Source organism: Arachis stenosperma, unplaced genomic scaffold, assembly GCF_014773155.1.
Source record: "Arachis stenosperma cultivar V10309 unplaced genomic scaffold, arast.V10309.gnm1.PFL2 arast.V10309.gnm1.Scaffold_100029, whole genome shotgun sequence".
NCBI classification, from domain to species: domain Eukaryota; kingdom Viridiplantae; phylum Streptophyta; class Magnoliopsida; order Fabales; family Fabaceae; genus Arachis; species Arachis stenosperma.
Window position 1 is genome coordinate 346,044 of NW_026651371.1, and position 21,486 is coordinate 367,529.

At 34.8% G+C, this 21,486-nt stretch overlaps 2 protein-coding genes across 3 annotated transcripts; one reads left to right on the top strand and one right to left on the bottom strand.

The window, feature by feature from the left end:
- The first annotated feature begins 5,549 nt into the window (after nt 1–5,549).
- LOC130959986 (AT-hook motif nuclear-localized protein 25-like) lies at nt 5,550–7,110 on the top strand. The gene has a single exon (XM_057885366.1). It carries the CDS (start codon nt 5,904–5,906, stop codon nt 6,897–6,899), a length of 996 nt encoding a protein of 331 aa, XP_057741349.1. The 5' UTR covers nt 5,550–5,903; the 3' UTR covers nt 6,900–7,110.
- Nucleotides 7,111–10,034: 2,924 nt separating this feature from the next.
- On the bottom strand, nt 10,035–15,134 carry LOC130959990 (AT-rich interactive domain-containing protein 6-like). 2 transcript variants are annotated; one of them, XM_057885371.1, is made up of 14 exons: nt 14,829–15,134; nt 14,263–14,732; nt 14,051–14,184; nt 13,858–13,897; nt 13,526–13,578; nt 12,983–13,028; nt 12,443–12,535; nt 12,044–12,157; nt 11,869–11,920; nt 11,683–11,758; nt 11,042–11,108; nt 10,860–10,910; nt 10,608–10,700; nt 10,035–10,458 (listed from the first exon to the last, which is right to left on the bottom strand). In XM_057885371.1, the coding sequence occupies exons 2-14, from the start codon at nt 14,620–14,622 to the stop codon at nt 10,354–10,356; spliced, it is 1,284 nt and encodes a 427-aa protein (XP_057741354.1). In that variant the 5' UTR covers nt 14,623–14,732; nt 14,829–15,134; the 3' UTR covers nt 10,035–10,353. The 2 variants fall into 2 exon arrangements, with proteins under 2 accessions (XP_057741354.1, XP_057741352.1); XM_057885369.1 differs by having other exon boundaries at nt 10,038–10,458; nt 12,044–12,172.
- Between the last annotated feature and the right edge of the window lie 6,352 nt (nt 15,135–21,486).

Below are 21,486 nucleotides of genomic sequence, written 5' to 3' on the forward strand. Positions count from 1 at the left end.
ATCAACATTTCAATAATTGTTAATATTTGTCACACTTGCTTGTATAACGTAATATAAGTGCTCCAAATGCTTATATTATATAAATAAATTGAAATTTTTGCACCAAAAGAAATATATAATTTTCTTCCTCATTCTGTGCAATATTTATATGTAATATTAGTTTGGCAATTTAACATTGACAAAATTATATTCTTCTCATTGTATAGCAAATGGCATTGTCGGGAACTATCCCAAGTAGTCAAGTTCGAGAGGATTATAAAGAGGCATTTATGGGCAAAGTGGAAGTCCTTAGAAAGGTAAAATCATATGATATAATTTCATCTCTACTAAATAAAAATCTGTTCCTTTATTTGTTATGCATGCTTAATAAAGAAAATAATTATCTTTGGTTTCACAACTTTTTTCATCAACATGTAAAGTGTTGAATCTTGTGATAATAAGTTTGTTTTGGATTATAAGTCTTATGACTATATGAGACTTCACATTGAAGTCACTCCCGTGATAGAAACTTTAATACTTTTCATAAATAGAATTATATTTTTAAACCATCACACTCAAAACATAATAATTATTTCTTGTATATATGTACAGATTTATGTGCCTGTTAATGAAGATAATCTTCATTGGTATCTTGTTATCTTCAACATGAATCAGTGTCAAGTAATTTTGTTGGATTCCAACCCAGATCTTAAGAAGAAAGCAAGTAAAATATTCAGCATTAAGCAATTGGTATATCATTTCTGTATTCAAACATTTATGACATCAATTTTACATCTTCATTTATACTATTTTTACCATTTATAAAAACACTAATTCAATGTTAACCACGTATTAGGCTTTGTACCTTGAAGGGATGCTTCAACATGACTCTTTCTATGACTTTGAGAGTACAATTAGGTCTAAGGTGTCTGAGTTTTCCATTTTGGAAGCTCTCGGAATAGGAAGACAAAGAAATGACTCGTAATTTTCTAGCTCTTTATTTGGTTTGTCAAGTAATCTTTTTCCTTTTGTCACATTGTCTAACTAGTACTTTTTTTTTTCCATATAAAATTTAACATAGCTTTGATTGCGGTATTTGGGTAGCAACTTGGATGAAGAACTGCATTTGGATTGATGATTACAACATTTATGTAAGTTACAACACATGATAAATTTCTAATTGTTTAATTTCTAATTACATAAGTGTGACTTACTACTGGTTTTATGATTTGAAGGTTGATGATGCAACTAGGATACGCATTGCTATAGATTTGATCATGAAGTCATACAATCTGAAAAAAAAAACACCATTATCAAGGCTGCTAAGAAGAACTTCAAAAAAATTGAGGAAAAGAGCAAGAATTTAGTTAAAAAATAAGAGTATATGTTATTTCTGATTGCATCAGTTGAAAAAATTCTAAATAAATTATGTTAACTATAAATGATATAAATAAGTTATTTTGGTGCTAGTACTTTTGTAATGAGACTTTTTTTTGTGGTAGCTATCTATTGTTATAGAATCTTTCTATATAAATTAACATCTATAACAATCCTATATATTTATATTTTGGAATATTGAATTTTCTTTATTTTGTAAGAATGGATTTTGTTATGACAGATTTTTTTTATAGAATGTTTCAACCATTTTTATCATTCAAAGAAATTTCTACTGATTAAAGACTATAAAAATCAACAATAAATAAGGGTATGTTTACAAATTTTTAATGTATATATCACTTTAAATTTCTGGTAAATTTGTGTACCAATTCTTATTGAATGGTTAGGCCGCTCGAAATGAACATCACATCTATATAATCAAGTATAAACTAATAAATCATAAACAGGAGATTATAATCATTAATACCAGAAATTTTATATGAGCTATAACCTGTATCTATGTTGTACGATTATTAAGAATTGTTACTATTAATTTTTTTTCTACTACTCTTTGAAGTACTCTTTGTTTCTGTAATTCTAAATTAATGCTATCGAAGGAAAAAAAATTGGAAAAAGAAAATCAAATGGAACTGGGACAACGGATATGTTTATGTATTCAATGAATTGGTTATTCCATCAATCCAGAAGTTTGGACCTGATATGATTGTTTTGACAATTGGACTAGACTCCAGTGCAGTAAGTTCTATTTTTTATTTTCTTTAGGTTCATGATTTATACTCTTGCCATAGTTAGCATTTTCACCTATTTTTAACCCCTCAACCAAATATACCCTTAGAAATTATCTGTTTCATTTCAATCACAAAAAAGATTGTTCTCATCAATTACAGCAGAAGTAAAGTTAGTTTTCTTTCACAATTAAATCCTTTAAATAAGATATTAAAAAAATACTTCTTGTGTAAAATTTCCTTCTACAGACTTCAATTGAATGGAACATGACAATGTTAACAGTAGTCAAATCACATTATCTTTACTTTTTCCCTCGTTATCTAACAATAAAGAATCTTTACTTACTTTATGTGCCTCAGTTTGATCCAAATGGAAGGCAATGCTTAACAATGGAGGGTTATAGAAAAATTGGGAAGATTGTTCATGATCTTGCAAAACAGCACAGTGATGGACACCTTGTAATTGTTCAAGAAGGTGGATACCATGTTACATATTCAGCATACTGTTTACATGCATTTCTGGAGAGTCTTCTCAGCCTAGCATCATTGCCTCCATTGCCAGATCCTATTGTTTATTACCCTGAGAATGAACCATAAACACTAATAATCAGAAAACAAACATCAATCTGCCATTAACCTATGTATGTTACACAACCAAGAATCAACAATTCAACATCATTAATCAGATTCATAAACAGATATAACATAAACATCAATAATATTATTTTTTTAAGTGTATTTAATTCTTTTTTTTTGTATTTTTTATATAATAATTTTTATTGTACTCTATTTTAGTATATTATAATTTTTTATTATGTTATAACAAAAATGAATATTTATTTATGAAATTAAAAATCACATAAAAATTGACAACTTTTTAAATATTTTTTATAGTAAAATATAATATTTATTTATTAAATTAAAAAATATTTAAAATAACATATTTTGGTACTCTCTTTAAGTACTCTTACTTTTATTTTTATTATTATTTTAGATTCTATTTTTTACAACTTATATTTTTATTATTATTTATAATTAATTTTTTATTTAATTTATCATTTCTAATTGGAATAATAATACATATTATAAAAAATTAAAATAGTAAATAATGCACAAAAATTAGAATAATTGTTTTAATATTCTCAGTATTTATTTAGAAAAAATTATGAAAAAACCTATAATAACTAGTAACAAACCTAAACGTACGTTGAGTAAAGTAAAGGCAGAAGTTATAATTTCTTACTTCTAGTGAATGAGCTTTTGGGATAATGTTAAAACGCACTTTTATCCTCTTCAACGTGTTTCACAAACACACCCTAAGTCATCCCAGCAGAGTTTGAGACTATATTACTCCGTCTCCAAACAACAAACTAAGAGTGCCTAAACAAATCATATAGAATATAGATTAATAAATTTTTTTTCTTACATTTTGTTGATTTTTTTCCTATTCTTAGATTCTTGCACAAACACAGAATTGAAGATTGCTATATAGTTTCTGGAGATGACTGTGTAGCAGTGAAGAGTGGCTGGGATGAATATGACATAAAGTTTGGTATGCCAACAAAACAACCATAAACACTAATAATCAGAAAACAAACATCAATCTGCCATTAACCTATGTATGTTACACAGCCAAGAATCAGCAATTCAACATCATTAATCAGATTCATAAACAGATATAACATAAACATCATCAATCTGCCATTAACAACATAACATAAACAGATTTATAATCAACAATTCAACATCATTAATCAGTTACTCACTCGCTTAATTAAATTAAAATCCACTTGAATAACAAAAAACACAGAGATAATGGGTTTCAAACTTTCACTTCACCAACGCAGAGAAGTGAGGAGATACCAACCTGTTCGAGCACGGCGAAGCAGACTCTGGCGAAGGGGAGGAAGCAGTGACGGAGAGGAAGCACCGACAGAGCAAGGAGCTGCGATGAAGAACCTGCGAGGCTGCGAGCCAAAACGCGACGTGCAGGGAGGTCGTCAGAGCCGCACCGTGTCCGGCGAGATGAAGACGACAAGACGGCCGGTGGTGTTGGATCTTGGAGGGGTTGTTGGCTTGCTGCCTCACTGGGGAATCGGTGCCGTTGAGGGGATTAGGGTTAGGGGGAATTGGTGCCGTTGAAGGGATTGGGATTAGGGAAGAAGAGGAAAATCAATTTTTTCTTTTTCTTTTTTTTTTAATTTATTTAAAGTTTACCATGTATGGTGATTTGATTTAATCAGAGTTAAAACGTATGTAGAGTGTATTAAGTTATGTATATATAAAGTATATAATACATGTATTAAATTCAATTTTTTTAATTTTTAAAAATTAAAAAATTCTTTGCTGACTGGAATTAATGAATACATTTGTCAACACTTAATTGAAACATGTAGGAAGGGTATGTAATACCCTTAAACTAGTTGGGTATGGAAGAAATCACCATATATATATATATATATATATATATATATATATATATATATATATATATATATATATATATATATATATATATATATATATATATATATATATATATATATATATATTACTTTTATGTATATTTTTTTATAAATTTTCCTATTTTTGTATTACAGATAATGGATAAGGAAAAAATAGATAAAAATTAATTTTTTATATTATAAAAATTTAATATACATCATAATTCTTTTTTATATTATAATCACAGGAAATAACTATGCTATCAATTATCAAAATAATTGTCAATATAAAATATATATTAAAAATATATTAAATTATATAAATTATCTCTTCCCTTCTCTCATTTGATTCATTGGCAAGTTTAATTTAACCCTAAGTCATCATCGTCCATACTTTATTTCCGAATTCCTAGCCATAAAAATTATATAAATTATTCAACTATATTAGTTAAATATGTATTAAAATTAATTATTAATACAAAATATATATTAAAATATAAAATATATAATAAAAATAAATTAAATTATAAATATATTTATACATAAATACAACTAATTTAATATACTAATAATATTTTGTGTTTATAAAAAAATATTAAAATATTATTAAAATTTATTATTTTTAGTTATTATTTAGTCATTAATTCAACTTTTTTAAATTAGTTCTTTTAGTTTAGTAATCTACCCACATATTATATTAATAACTAACGATAGACAAAAACAATAAACTTGAATGGTCTGAATACAATTTTCTAATCAACTAATACCATACGCTATTGAAAAAATAAATAAATTCCCGAAATAAAAAAAAAAATTTAGTCCAGTATAATGTGATGGAAAGCTAAGCGGGCGAGCGAGGAAAATAAAGCATAGTATGTAGAGAGAACGGGAGTGGCGTGAGGGGACATGTATGAAAAATGATTTGCCATCGAAGTCAATTAATTAATCACAGTAATACAGTGGATTCTTAAGCGTGATTAATCGTAATGGTGGTGATGAGAAATGTAACGCGCTGCGGAGCGAGCGTGAAGAGTAGTGAGGGTGAGGTCATAGTGTGAATGTGATTGTGCTGGCCAGGGAATACAAAACCTTTGGTAATGCCAATTTGTTTGCTTCTTTCCCCATTTCCACCATTTCATCCTCAAAACCCTGCAGTTTCATTTCATACTTCCCTTCGGACACGCACACGCTCTCTCTTGTTACCCAATAAATAAGAATAAGAATAAGAATACATATAGAAATAGAAAATCCTTCCATCGATTAATGAGAATTGTTGAGATGGCTGGAAATTGCTAGGGCATCGTCTTCTTGCAAGCTGGCAAACAAGTTGTGGGAGAGAAGTAGCAGTGATGAGGGTATGGCAGGGTTCAGCACCAACAATAACAATAACGAAGGAAGAGATCACTTCAATTTAGGGCGCTTTGTTCCACATCTTTTCAATCTCCACCTCCAAACCCCTAACAACAACAACAACAACAACAACAACCCCTTAACGCATCACCACCACCACCAACAACAATTCAACTCTCCTCCTCCTCCTGCACCTGCTGAAGCTGACGGTGATGCTGCTGGTGGTTCAAGAAGCGGAGGAGTATCCGCTGAACCCTCAACTGGGCGCCGTCCGAGGGGCCGTCCAGCAGGATCCAAGAACAAGCCCAAACCGCCTATCGTAGTCACGCGGGACAGCCCCAATGCACTCCGCTGTCACGTGCTTGAGGTCTCCGCCGGGGCGGAGCTCCTCGACGCACTCTCCACCTACGCTCGCCGGAGGGGGAGAGGCGTTTGCGTCCTCAGCGGCACTGGCACCCTCGCTAACGTTACGCTTCGCCAGCCTGGAGGCACAGTCGTAACCCTTCACGGAACCTTCGAGATCCTCTCCATCACCGGGACGATTCTCCCGCCGCCTGCTCCACCTGGATCCGGAGGGATTTCGGTGTACCTGTCCGGCGGGCAAGGGCAGGTGGTCGGAGGGAACGTGGTGGCTCCTCTTGTGGCTTCAGCTGTTGTGGTTCTGATGGCTGCTTCGTTTGCAAATGCAATGTTTGAGAGATTGCCTTTGAACTTGGACGATGGTGATCCTCGTGAGGACGATGACCACTTCAATCACCAACGACAACCTGCAGCATCGCAATCCTCTGGCGTAACTGGCCAGATCGCCGATGGCGCCAGCAGTGGTGGTCGCGCTGTTTCTTTCTTCAATTCGGCTGCAGGTGTTGGTGGTGGAGGAAGGGGTTTGAACGGCAGAAGCGGCTATCCCTTGTCGCTTCCCAGCGGCGGCGATCTATTTGGATGGGGCGGTGGTGGTGGTGTAGGTGCAAGTGCAGCAGCGGCGATCAAGCCTCCACCGTTCTAGCTAATAACTTATATGTATATGTATATCTATATCTATATATTTCTATTAATATATAGTATTGTGGTGGAACAATATACATGTGATTTGGAACACATGTAAAATTAAGTAGGTTAAATAATTTAACCTGATCATGAATCTGTGTGAGTTACTGTGTTTCCCTCTTTCAATTCTGAGTTTAATTTCTGGTACTTAAATGCTTCCCAATATTTTATATCTTTGACCTTAATTAATTTCTGATCTCATCAGCTTGCTAGTTTATTTATTAAAAAATTAAATAAAAGAATCTTATAATCATCATATATATTTAAGTATTGAGACAGGAGTATTATTTTATGTGCATCTTATGATTGTTATTATAATATTGAGAACTTAGTCCCACAGCGCCGCTGGTTTGTCTCCTGAAGAATCAATCATATAGTGGCTTCTCCATCATCTATCTTTGTTTTTGTTTAATTGATTATGTTTTTCAGTTTAATTTTAATTTAGACGCCTCTAAACAGGCACGGACAATATTATTTTATTTCTAATGATACTATAATAATATTAATTTGTTGATAACTCTATTATATGCCCTACTAGATAGGTCGTATAATTAAGTGTAAGTGTGTAACTAATAATTAATCATCGCACTTGTTCAGTTAGGTTATAAGATCAGGAAGCACTGAAACCTCAAATTGCAGATTTATTAATTTGTTGATTCCATGTGCTTTGCGTTGATGCTCTAAAGCACCAACGGAAAAGCATGTTCCTCTTTGCACCAAAAACGTAACCCTAGTTCTTGCTATACTGTTATATTCTATACTTTGGGAAGCAAGGTATAGTAGAACTTCCAACTGAAAGTTTGACCAAATTAAGTCTTAAGGCTAAGACTTACACCCTTAATTTGCATTGAAGAAGAACTTTCTTCTGTCAGTTACTACTTATACTACACCACAGAATTATCTCATTATACTATTGTTTTCCTTACGTCTATTTTATATTTTATTTTAACGTTTCGCATTTATTAAAACTATTTTGCATAGTGGATGGGTTTGTTTTCCCGAGAGAAACAACCACTTAACTCATTTGCATACTGTAACCTCTGGAGGAAAAGAAAACCGAGGAATTATTGGAGCTGCCTGTGACATTGAAATTTGAGTAGAGTATAAAAATATATTCTTGGAACTGGGAATGAATATGCATCTCATCTTATTTCTTTAAATGGTTTATTTTATTATTTCCTGATCGAAACTGGTTTTAGTTAAAGGTTGAGCTTTTTAGATTTTCATTTCATTCATGTCCCCAAGATTGCTGTCTGAATTTCAGTTTTACAAAAAACATTAGTTAATTATATTTGCCATGTATGTGTTGTGCAGAGTGTAGACACACACATACGCATGGCATAGACAAATGTTATATTCACAAGGTACTCCTTAATCAGCATAGCATGCTTTAATTTTGGCCTTCATATACTTCCACTAATTGAGTAGCAAGAAAAAGAAAGGAACCTAAAAAGTGATGCATGCAATAGACATCTATATTCACTGTCAACAATTTGGGAATAGGCAGTATTATGTAGGTTAGCATTTGTTTTTTACTTTTCTTGGAAATACTAAATCATTTTGGGCTTGTCTTTTTTTTGCCTGGTTAAGGAGCAAAGCTATTACGTGGTCTGATATTAGTTCATTTGTATAGTAATACATGTTGAAATTTTGATTATGACTAATTATACCTACTACTAAATTTCTGCACTAATATTGAAGTTCATAACAAGATTTTTGAAGTCTATATATATTATAAAAGGAATGTTATAGCATTATGTTTGTGTACACCTCTCCTATATCACACCTTTCAATTTTGATGTTAAATGATTCACACGAAATGAAAGAAGACAAAAAAAAAGCTTTACTATTTTTATTTAAGTATGCTTAAGCTTTCACTGTTTTACTTTAGAAGAGCTTAATCTAAAACAGAATATACAAAAAAATAGTGTAAATATCATTTCTCTATATATTAGAGAGTTTTAATTTGACTCTCCACTATGAAATTTGAGGTTTCAAATTTAAAAATTATATAAACTAATGTTTTAAACTTTAAAAGATTATATTAATTTTGTTAAAATTTTGAACATTTAGTTGTTATGAAATTATTTAGACTTTCAAATCATGAAAAAACATAAATTTATGATATTAAAATCCTAAAAGATTTTGCTCCTTTTGTAGGGGTTTGAAAACCCCTATTACTACAAAATTATTTATATTTCACATACTAAAAAATATATAACTTGGGATTTTAAATCCTAAAACAGAATTTCTTTTGTAAAGCATAAAATTATTTAGAATTTTAAACTCTAGATAAATAATTCAGAGAATTGAATGAAACCCTAAAAAGTATATTTATTTTGTGAGATTTGAACTTTGAAGTTTGAACCCTCGCTACTATTAAAATTATGTTAGAATCTTAAACTAGAAAATAAATAGGTTTAATTAAGTTTTGTATTCCTATAATAAAATATCCGTTTTATATTTTAATCCCTATAAAATTTTTCATTTGAGTTTGATTCCAGTAAAATTAAAACGTTTTTGGTCCTTATAAAATATTCGTTCTTGTTTTAATTGCAAGCGCTAGATTTTGGTCCCCATAAAATACCCATTTTGTTAATTGCTAACATAACAAGTTAAATGTTAATATAGCACATCTTGCTATATCAACATTTTAGTTTGCCATCCATTATCTTCACAAACTAACACCAACAATTAAATTAAAAAAAAAATCTAAATTTTACTAAAGAAAAATTTTAAGTACCAAAACAAAAACCCAGATATTCTATAGTGACCAAATTTTTTATTTACAATTTTAATCCAAAAAATGCTCATTATATGTTAAGCCCCACTATTGTATAATTATTTAGGATTATTAATGTTTTAAACATAACTAAATATTTATATAAATATGTCTTTATGTAAAAATTAAAACTAATATAAATATATTATATGTTAAATAAGTTTGTTAGATATACAAACCATTTAATAATTTTTAGCTATTATATTTGCATGAAAATGTTTTCATACAAATATTTACATCAAACACAAATAATCTGTTCTTTTTGTGGAATTTTAAACTCTTCTATAGTATGTAGAGTTGCGAATCCTAAAAACCTATAAAACTTCCTTAAGAACGCGCTTTTGGTCTTTTCAGGAGTTCTTTAACCACTCACTACTAGTGATGCTGCAGCGAAAAATAAAGTATGAACAGGCAATTGTACTTGCGCACAGGATATGAAGATAATCAAAGCATATATATTGCATCCGTGAAAATGTAATTTAACAGTAAAAATAAAATAAAAATGAAAAAACAATAATAACAGTTGGGTGGCAGTTTCCGCTATTCCATACATAGTGATGCCCTGGTTGTAGAGCACATTTCAAGTCCTGAGTGATGAACTTCAAGAAGCCAACCAATGAAAGGAGAAAAGTTACACAGCTCCCTGCTCAAAGGGAACACGTACAAACAGTCGGCCATGCAAACTAACTACAGCAGATGTCTGAAGCGGATCAATTCTTGCAGGTAAGTTCACAACCTGGAACAAGAAACAAATATTTAAAGTGAAGAAGTTAATTAAAATATTGCCGTACTAGCATTATAACTTTTACTACTACTGTCACCATTAAGGTATTCGCCCGAAAATAGAATTATGTCTAGACTCTGTTATGGATACATAAGATTCACCTTCTTGAAAGGGGTAATTCCCCATGGATTGTCAACATGTTCTGGGAGACCAGTTATAACTAGACGACCAACTGGATCAGATTGGACTCGCACCTGCGGATTGGTTTAAATCTAGTTAGCAGTTAAAATTTACACCAAATAAACAGGCAATAGACAATTTCGATAAGTGGAAACGAAATACTCATTTTACATGATATCATGGTACTGCTATTTATTGTTTAGCGTTTACAGACAAAGAACCAAAGCGATTACCTCCTCGCGAAGGAGTCCAGGAACTAGTGCATAAACCTCAAAACAATCCTTCTGTACATAGATACAACAAACATTCCATGTTCATTTATTTATCTATTTACTTCAGAAGGGAGAGAAAATCAGGCAAGTGATCTGTCAAAAGGACAGGGATAGTCGAAGAATAAAAAAGGAAACCGACTTACAGTTTCTCGCACATTGACCTTCACCCAGTCTGCTGGGGGTCCAACATCTACAACTGCCGTGACCAATCTGCCAGATGAAAATCATTAGTCACAAACTTGAATGAAATGCATACATATCTTTTTTGGCTTCAAAGTAGATACTACAAATTATAAATGGTTAAACTGATAAAGAAATCAGCAGTAATAGTAAATGCCAAAGGGTAAAATTTTACTAGTCTGTTGCTTCAAGTTAACAAAACCTTCCATGAAGAAGGACATAGATATAGAAACCTTGGGGAACGAGGGGTTTACAATACCATGAAAGGAGAAGTCTCAAGATATGGGCAGGGTAGTTTGACTGTGACACACTGAATTGTGTTGTATTGTTAATTCTTTATTTTATTGTTATGTAAAGGTGTAAACCAAGAAATCTAGTAGAAAAATGGTATCTGTTTATTCTGTAATAACAAAAGTACTTTTAATCAACATCTTATATTTTATAAAAAGATATCAATATTAGAAGTTATTAAAGAGAGAACTTTAGGCACTTGCTACTAACATGAACAAAGATCATGGATGGATAAGGCCGAACAGTGACACAAAAATAATGACTATATGGAAAAGACTATAGATCAATCAATTCAAAAGACAAGAAACTTAACTGTCTATCTCCTTCAATATTTGCAGCTTTCCCAGCATGCTCAAGAACAGATGGTGTCCTGTGTTTATTTAGCATACCTAATTCATCAAATCATGTAGAAGGAGCTCAAAATCAATTTGAATAACAATTGGGTATGTTGTTAAGAAAATAAACAAATAATGATTTATCATGCATATAGAGAGCATACCAATACTTTTGAGGTTCTTTTCTCGTTTCGGAGTAGAATTGGAGTTCTTATCCTATGCAAGAGAATTACACAAGTTCTAATGATAAAACAATTGCCATAAAACAATCATGTATATATAACTATATACGCAAATACACAACAAATAAGAATGCAAAGTTTATAGGTCTCAACAGACCTTAATAACTGGCTCAGCAACCTCACCATATCCAAGAAGGCGCTGGGCATGCCAACCTTGCATTGCACGTGCTGCCGCATCCCTTCGTGCCCTGCCAGAGCCAGAGCCTGGAGCCTGGTAAACAGCAGTCTGCAAAATTAAATTATTATAGCTATATATATAAACAATATGTCTTATCAGGTAAGCAGCTATTTTGTTCAAACCCATTTATATGAAGCACAATTGCTTCACATGCCAACTTGAGTCTCTTGTAAGATACAATATAATTAAGGAAAAAGAACAAGCTTAGTCAGTTTCATAACTTATTAGGCCCATTGCTTGGCAAAAGGAAAACAAAAGGTGGTTTGCAATTAAGAACTAGCAAAAAAATAAATAAATAAAATAAAATAAAATACAAACCTCTTTTTCCACACTTGAAGATTGATGAAATGATCCAACAGGGAGCTGTAGCTCCCCAATTTCTCTCTTATACTTTTCATACTCTAAAAGTGCCTGACATAATTGAAAAAACATCAGGAATAAAGTAGATCAACAGATCATGCAAGTTGCATAGAAAAGGTATCAGAACTCAGAAGTGACATGGGAATGGCACAAGGCAGTAAAGGATACATAATGGTAACTCTGTTTAGTTTCATTTGTATTGGAGAAGTCCTGTGACAATGACAGCTAATGTGATGGTAAGGTGAACAAGAGACAGGATACAGATTAGTTTCTTTTACATTTAAAGAGTGGGAGACAATGAAGTAGACAACAATTCAAACAAAAAATGATATATGTGTCATCAGATGTCTTGTTAAAATGTAGTCTATTTTGGTATCAACAATAGCTAGAAATTCTATCAAATTCATGAATGCTTGAAATATTAAACATGCAGTCTTACCAATAATTAGAGATGACAGCTATTTATTATGCAAAATTCCTTGAAAAAATGAACATTACCTTCTCATAAAAGATTCTAAACGTCCATGAGACTGTAGTGCAAGTCCTGCGAGAGAAATGTATTCAATGTCCCAATGAGCAAAGGATATGGCGTTGAGATGAATTCTTGAAGGCTATTTATCTCTTAGAAACTATTTATGCTAATATGCTAATGCTAACAAGCAGCTGCAACAAACGACATATTGCTCACATGGTATTTATTACTGGTAGTAAACAGCACAAAAGCCAGCTATGGGGCTATGCAGGCATAGTAAGATACAGGGAACACTGAAGACACAAGAGGTGAGCATGCTCCGACACTCTTTTATTACAATCATATATATAATCAGGCAAATTTTCATTTCTTTCCTTCCAAATACATATCAATCAACCCATGATGTAAGATTGAAGTATTTCATACACAATCCGTGAAAACTAAACTCAGTATATGATGCTCTGGCTGATAGAAGATGATGCACAAGTGACAAAAAGAAATTAGTCAATTTAAGGAACACAATGCCCTATTCCCTATCCTGCCACAAAACTATAAAACAACAGACTTACTTGGGTGGATGGAAAGACTCTCCTACTTGCCGCCACAACTTGGATCCAGTTACCTGCATAAAAGAGTAGGTTAGATTAGTTCTGTCACCCATTAGAATGATTAATTAAAAAAAGAAAGGCACAAAACATGTCATCAATAATCATATGTTGTAGAAAAGGCATGGATAAGATTGTGACACTGGAAGAATAGTAGTAAAAGGCAGCCTTGGTTTGAAGTTTACTATATAGACAGCAATATTAAAGAGCATTAGAATGTGAGAACGATGGGGATGACCAACAACAAGCAAAAAAATGACGAAGTATGACTACTAATGTAGGAGATGGATCCATACCACATCGTAGCCACCAAGTTTGATGACAGCTCTCCATAACCTACAAACCATGATAACGTAAGAAATCAACCAACAGAATGGTGAGAAAAACAACAAAAGCTAGTATGTACATAGGAGGAGCAGGCCAAGCATGATTTACAATGCCATTAAGATATGGATTATTCCAATGAGTTGGAAAAGATATGTTACGCACTTGAGGCAATTTAATGGCTCTCCATAAAACTTAGGAGGCTTGAACTCCAAGGATCTCTCTCTATAGAAACTCTCCAGCTCTCTCATAAATGCTTCTCGTTCGGAGTACGAACCAGACTCATCATAATCAGTCATCTGCAGGTAAAACAAAGACAAATACAATCTTTGAAACTTATAATGAATGAGCAACCCAAGTATTCTAGCTAAAATTACCTCAGTATCATGGAGCACGTTTTTCATTTCCCTAACATTCCTCTCTTTAGGCTTCGGAGTGAGCAATTCATGGTGCGAATGGACTTTAAGATCTTGAAAGCGATTCTCATGGCGCGTGTTACTACTATCCGTCTTGGTCTCTAGCACAGAAAGAAGAGCAGAATTGGCATTCTTGTTGTCATCACTTTGCCGATCGAACATGACATGATCCTGTTGGAGCTGAGCAGGGGAGTTGGAATCCACATTCTGATCCTTTTCTGAATGGTGCTGGCGCTGCAAAGCGGCATCGTCATCGTCAACAACCTCCATTTCTGAATTTTCATGAGAGTTCTCAACTAGCCGCTCGGGGCCATCCTCCATGGGTGACTGGAATCCTGAGCTCCACTCAAACACTAAATCATGAGCATCGTGCCGCTAGGGTGTTAACGGAATTCGAGTCGCGGTGTAGAAGAAGACGAGAATTAAAAGCCCTAATAAAAGGAAAAAAGAAAAACGGTTTACGATTTATAAGGGGAACAAACAAGGCCTTGAATGTGAATGTGAATGTGATGTGCTGCGTAGCGTACCTTAGGTGAATTGGCGAGGGTTTGGGGAGTGACAATGTAGCTTGGTTGAATGAAGAGAGCGTGTTTGTGTGAAAGCATGGAATATTGGAAGAAAAGAAGAAGAAGAAGCAGACCTGAGCTGAGCTGAGCTGACCCAACGGTGGTTGGGTTCAGTAGACTTCACTTAGGATTCGTAGTTGCGAGTTGGGACCCTAAAGTAGCCTCCGCAACGGCGGTTAACTTAAAAACGCACCTCCTTACCACCACCGCTCTACGTCACAGATCCACTGTATTCCACCTTCTTTCACCTCAAAAGACCATCTTATCCTTCATTCTGTGTGCTTGCGTTGCAAATTATATTATTTTGAAATTTTATATACGGATTATTATTATTATTATTATTATTATTATTATTATTATTATTATTATTATTATTCTAATTTTTTCAATAAAATATTTTTTATTATTATCGTTTTCATTTATCCTTCTCACTTTAATTGTTTATCTCACTCCACCACCTTGATTACATCTAGGGTGTGTGGTTCAAAAATTAAATTTTATTACCAAAAATATCATTCATAGAATTATAATGCCTAGAAATGAGATTACTTGGAATATAAGATTCCTATATTTGTTTATAAAATTTAATACATTGAAATATTATGTAATAATCTTAAGAATAACTAAATTTTTGTTTGATTTTTTGGTGACTAAATAGAAAAGAAAGAAAAAGAAAGAGACAAAACCAAATTAATTGGCTAGGTTCATATCTAAATCTATTAGATGTTGAAGCTCACTCTATGGTTGGCTCCAATTCGAGTGAATGTACGCGACAGAAGCAGCTGCTTTAGCCATACAATCTGCAACACTATTTGCATTCCTCTGAATTAAAAGAATAGAGACTCTCCAATTCCAATTCATAATCCCTTGTATATGCTTTGCCAAATCCCATTTCAAAATATCCTTACCAAGCATTCTTTGGTTTACCAAGAAAAGAGCTTCTAAACTGTTTCACAAATAACCTCACGAAATCCACTCTCCCAAGCAAGAAGTAAACCTCTCCAAATTGCATACAATTCAGCAAAAAGAACACTGCACACTTCGACTTTTCCAGTGTAACCTTTCAACTAACATCCATCAAGATTGCGAATGATACAACCAAAACCAGCATAGCCAAAAGGAGCAAAACAACTAGCATCACAATTCAATTTAACAGAATGAACTGGAGGTGGAACCCAATGCAAACAAAGAGAAGGAAGAGACAATGATTGATGCATAGCAAAAATAGTGTGAAACTCCCTTACTGAACTACGAATCAAAACTCACCACTTTATTAGCACTCCAAGAATCATCTAGATTAAATAAATCATGATTTCTGCTTCTCCAAATCCACCAGATGGTCGAAAAGAAAAGAAAAACATATCCACTCTTTGCACCTCTGTAGAGCCAATCATGTAAATCCGAGTTATCTGAATACAGGCCTAAAAGGTTCCAGACCTCTTTGGCACTAGGGCACTCCCGAAGACAATGAAGAATGGATTCAGAACCATTCTGACACCGATGACAGGTGCTAGATAAAGTTAAGCCACGACCCAAACGAAACTCTGCCGTAGGAATAGCATTATGAAGACTGAGCCAAATCAAGAACTTGTACTTCTCAGGAATATGCAGTCGCCATACCCACAACCAATTATCATGCTCATTCCAGTCAAACTTTCTTTTGGCTAGCCAACTGTACCCACTCCTAGTTGAGTAGAGTCTAGAAGATGCCACACCCCACGACCAACTCAAACTCTCTCCAGCATTCAAATCCGGATTTTAAGCATTCAAACGCTATTTGACATCTTCTGGAATGATAGAGAAAATATCATGGAGATTCCATTGACTATCTTTCCAAACGTCTCTAATAGTTAAATCAGAGTCAAATAAATGTACAAAAGGGACATCTTGAGCAATTGGGCCCTCAATACTCCAATTGTCAAACCAAAAAGATTGATCAAGTGACCCAACGCACCAAGAGAAGGCATCCTTAAGAGCACCAAAAGCCTTTGAGATACTCTTCCAAACATGAGAAGCATTGCAAGGGACAGGGCCATCTAAAACTCCCTCATTCCTCAGATACTTCGCCCTCAGTAGAGCAACCCAAGGCTTGTCCGATAATGAAAAAGTTGCCAAACCAATTTACCAAGCAAAGATACATTAACACACACAGGATCATTAACACCCAGGCCACCAAATTTCTTTGGAGTGATCACGGTCCCCCAATTAACAAGAGAAAGACCTCTACCATCAACTTGACCCTTCCAAAGGAACTGTCTCATCATAGAAGATAATTTATTGCAAACCCAATTTGGAAAAAAAGATACATGCATATGATAGACAGGAATGAATGCTACAACAAAATTGATCAGGCAAAGTCTCTCGGCTTTATTTAGAAGCCTTCCTTTCCAATTAGCTAATCTTCCCCTCACCTTTTCAATCACTGGTGGACAAAATTATGATCTATATTCTTTAAGTTGTACTCATTGTAAAATTATGGAATTTGAAATTGGCACGAGTGATCATAACTCCGTTCAACTAACCAGCAAGTCTACTGGGTCGTCCAAGTAATAAACCTTACGCGAGTAAGGGTCGATCCCACAGAGATTGTTGGTATGAAGCAAGCTATGGTCACCTTGTAAATCTCAGTTAGGCAGATTAAATTGGTTTATGGTTTCGAAAATAGAAATAAGAAAATAGAAGAAATAAAAGGGAGAGAATACTTATGCAGATTCATTGGTGGAATTTCAGATAAGCGAATGGAGATACTGTATGCTCAAGGACGCCTGCTATCCTCCTGCTTCATTTCAATCCTTCTTACTCCTTTCCATGGCAAGCTGTGTATAGGGGTTCACCGTTCGACGATGGCTACTTTGAATCCTCTCGAGAAAATGGTCCTCTGCGGCTGTCACTCGCATGGCTAATCGTCTGGAGGCATCACACTGGCCGAAGGCTACATCCCATCCTCGCAGTGAAAACTACGCTCACGCGCTCTGTCACAGCACGGCTAATCACTGGTTGGTTCCCGCGCCTACTGGAATAGAATCCCTTGATTCTTTTGCGTCTGTCACTAACGCCCAGCACTTGCGAGTCTGAAGCACGTCACAGTCATTCATTACCGGAATCCTACTCGGAATACCACAGACAAGGTTAGACTTTTCGGATTCCCAGGATCCTACTCGGAATACCACAGACAAGGTGAGACTTTCCGGATCCTCATAAATGCCGCCATCTATCTAGCTTATACCACGAAGATTCTGTTGGGGAATCTAAGAGATACACATTCAAGCTCGGTTGCATGTAGAACGGAGGTGGTTGTCAATCACGCGTGTTCATAAGTGAGAATGATAATGAGCGTCACATAATCATCACATTCATCATGTTCTTGGGTACGAATGAATATCTTGGAATAAGAATAAGAGAGATTTGAATAAAAGAAAATAGAATTGCATTAATACTTGAGGTACAGCAGAGCTCCACACCCTTAATCTATGGTGTGCAGAAACTCCACCGTTGAAAATACATAAGTAAAAGGTTCAGGCATGGCCGAGAGGCCAGCCCCCAAAACGTGATCACTAGATTCAAAATACAATCCAGGATCTGGTCAAAGACTACTAATACAATAGTTAAATGTTCTATTTATAATAAACTAGCTCCTAGGGTTTACATGAGTAAGTAATTGATGCATAAATCCACTTTCGGGGCCCACTTGGTGTATGCTTGGGCTGAGCTTGATCAATCCACGAGCTGAGGCTTCTCTTGGAGTTGAACTCCGAGTTATGACGTGTTTTGGGCGTTCAACTCCGGATCATGACGTTTTTCTGGCGTTTAACTCCAGACAGCAGCATGAACTTGGCGTTCAACGGCAAGTTACGTCGTCAATTTCCGAATAAAGTATGGACTATTATATATTGCTGGAAAGCTCTGGATGTCTACTTTCCAACGCCGTTGAGAGCGCGTCATTTGGAGTTCTGTAGCTCCAGAAAATCCATTTCGAGTGCAGGGAGGTCAGATTCTAACAGCATCAGCAGTCCTTTTGTCAGCCTTTTTCAGAGTTTTGCTCAAGTCCCTCAATTTCAGCCAGAAATTACCTGAAATCACAAAAAAACACACAAACTCATAGTAAAGTCAGAAATGTGAATTTCACATAAAAACTAATGAAAACATCCCTAAAAGTAGTTTAAACTTACTAAAAACTACCTAAAAACAATGCCAAAAAGCATATAAATTATCCGCTCATCACAACACCAAACTTAAATTGTTGCTTGTCCCCAGGCAACTGAAAATCAAATAGGATAAAAAGAAGAGAATATACTATAAATTCCAGAATATCAATGAATATTAATTATAATTAGATGAGCGGGACTTGTAGCTTTTTGCTTCTGAACAGTTTTGGCATCTCACTTTTTCCTTTGAAGTTTAGAATGATTGGCTTCTCTAGGAACTTAGAATTTCGGATGGTGTTATTGACTTTCCTAGTTAAGCATGTTGATTCTTGAACACAGCTACTTATGAGTCTTGGCTGTGGCCCTAAGCACTTTGTTTTCCAGTATTACCACCGGATACATAAATGCCACAGACACATAACTGGGTGAACCTTTTCAGATTGTGACTCAGCTTTGCTAGAGTCTCCAGTTAGTGGTGTCCAGAGCTCTTAAGCACACTCTTTTGCTTTGGATCACGACTTTAACCACTCAGTCTCAAGCTTTTTCACTTGGACCTTCATGACACAAGCACATGGTTAGGGACAGCTTGATTTAGCCGCTTAGGCCTGGATTTAATTTCCTTGGGCCCTCCTATCCATTGATGCTCAAAGCCTTGGATCTTTTTTACCCTTGCCTTTTGGTTTTAAGGGCTCGTGGCTTTTTCTATTGCTCCTTCTTTTTTTTTTTCGCCATTCACTGCTTTTTCTTGCTTCAAGAATCAATTTCATGATTTTTCAGATCATCAATAACATTTCTCTTTGTTCATCATTCTTTCAAGAGCCAACAATTTTAACATTCATAAACAACAAGATCAAAAGACATATGCACTGTTCAAGCATTCATTCAGAAAACAAAAAGTATTGTCACCACATCAATATAATTAAATTAAATTCAAGGATAAATTCGAAATTCATGTACTTCTTGTTCTTTTGAATTAAAACATTTTTCTTTTAAGAGAGGTGAAGGATTAATGAAATTTATTCATAGCTTTAAGGCATGGTTACATACTAATGATCATGAAATAAAGACACAAAACATAGATAAACACAATATTAAAAACCGAAAAACAGAAAGAAATAAAGAACAAGGAATGAATCCACCTCTAGTGGCGTCTTCTTCTTGAAGGACCAATGATGTTCTTTAGCTCTTCTATGTCCCTTCCTTGCCTTTGTTGCTCCTCCCTCATTGCTCTTTGATCTTCTCTTATTTCTTGGAGAATGATGGAGTGCTCATGATGTTCCACCCTTAATTGTTCCACATTGTGGCTCAAACCTTCTAAGGAAGTGTTGAGTTGCTCCCAATAGTTGTTTGGAGGAAAGTGTATCCCTTGAGGCATCTCAGGGATTTCTTGATGATGAGCTTCCTCATGCACCTCTTGAGAACCGTGAGGGGCTTCTCTTGCTTGCTCCATCCTCTTCTTGGTGATGGGCTTGTCCTCTTCAATGGAGATGTCTCCTTCTATGATAACTCCAGCTGAGTAACATAGATGGCAAATAAGGTGAGGAAAAGCTAGCCGTGCCATAGGTGAGGGCTTGTCGGCTATTTTGTAGATTTTATTGGAGATAACCTCATGAACTTCTACTTCCTCTCCAATCATGATGCCATGAATCATGATGGCCCGATCCACAGTAACTTCAGATCGGTTGCTAGTAGGAATGATGGAGCGTTGAATGAACTCCAACCATCCTCTAGCTATAGGCTTGAGGTCCAGTCTTCTTAGTTGGACTGGCTTGCCTTTGGAGTCTCTCTTCCATTGAGCTCCTTCCACACAAATGACCATAAGGACTTGGTCCAACCTTTGATCAAAGTTGACCCTTCTAGTGTAGGGGCGTTCATCTCCTTGCATCATGGGCAAGTGAAACGCCAACCTTACATTTTCCGGACTGAAATCCAAGTATTTCCCCCGAACCATTGTGAGATAATTCTTTGGACTCGGGTTCATACTTTGATCATGGTTCCTAGTGATCCATGCATTGGCATAGAACTCTTGAACCATTAAGATTCCGACTTGTTGCATAGGGTTGGTTAAGACTTCCCAACCTCTTCTTCGGACTTCATGTCGGATCTCCGGATACTCATTTTTCTTGAGCTTGAAAGGGACCTCAGGGATCACCTTCTTCTTTGCCACAACATCATAGAAGTGGTCTTGATGGCTCTTGGAGATGAATCTTTCCATCTCTCATGACTCGGAGGTGGAAGCTTTTGTCTTCCCTTTTCCTTTTCTAGAGGATACTCCGGCCTTAGGTGCCATTGGTAATGGAAAAACAAAAAAAAGCTTATGCTTTTACCACACCAAACTTAAAATATTGCTCGCCCTCGAGCAAGAGAAGAAAGAATAGAAGAAGAAGAAGAAGAAGAAAGTATGGTAGAGAAGGGGGAGTGGTAGGTTCGGCTTAGGTGAAGAAGAAGGGGTTTGTGTTGTGTGAAAATGAAGT

Excerpts from the sequence above, each read along its gene's own strand:
- LOC130959990 (XM_057885369.1), bottom strand. The coding sequence starts at position 14,622 with ATGGAGGATGGCCCCGAGCGGCTAGTTGAGAACTCTCATGAAAATTCA. Across the intron at positions 11,759-11,868 it reads AAAGAACCTCAAAAGTATTG|GTATGCTAAATAAACACAGG; the intron begins GTATGCTCTCTA and ends TTGATGAATTAG. Across the intron at positions 10,459-10,607 it reads GAATTACCCCTTTCAAGAAG|GTTGTGAACTTACCTGCAAG; the intron begins GTGAATCTTATG and ends TTCTTGTTCCAG.
- LOC130959986 (XM_057885366.1), top strand. The coding sequence starts at position 5,904 with ATGGCAGGGTTCAGCACCAACAATAACAATAACGAAGGAAGAGATCAC.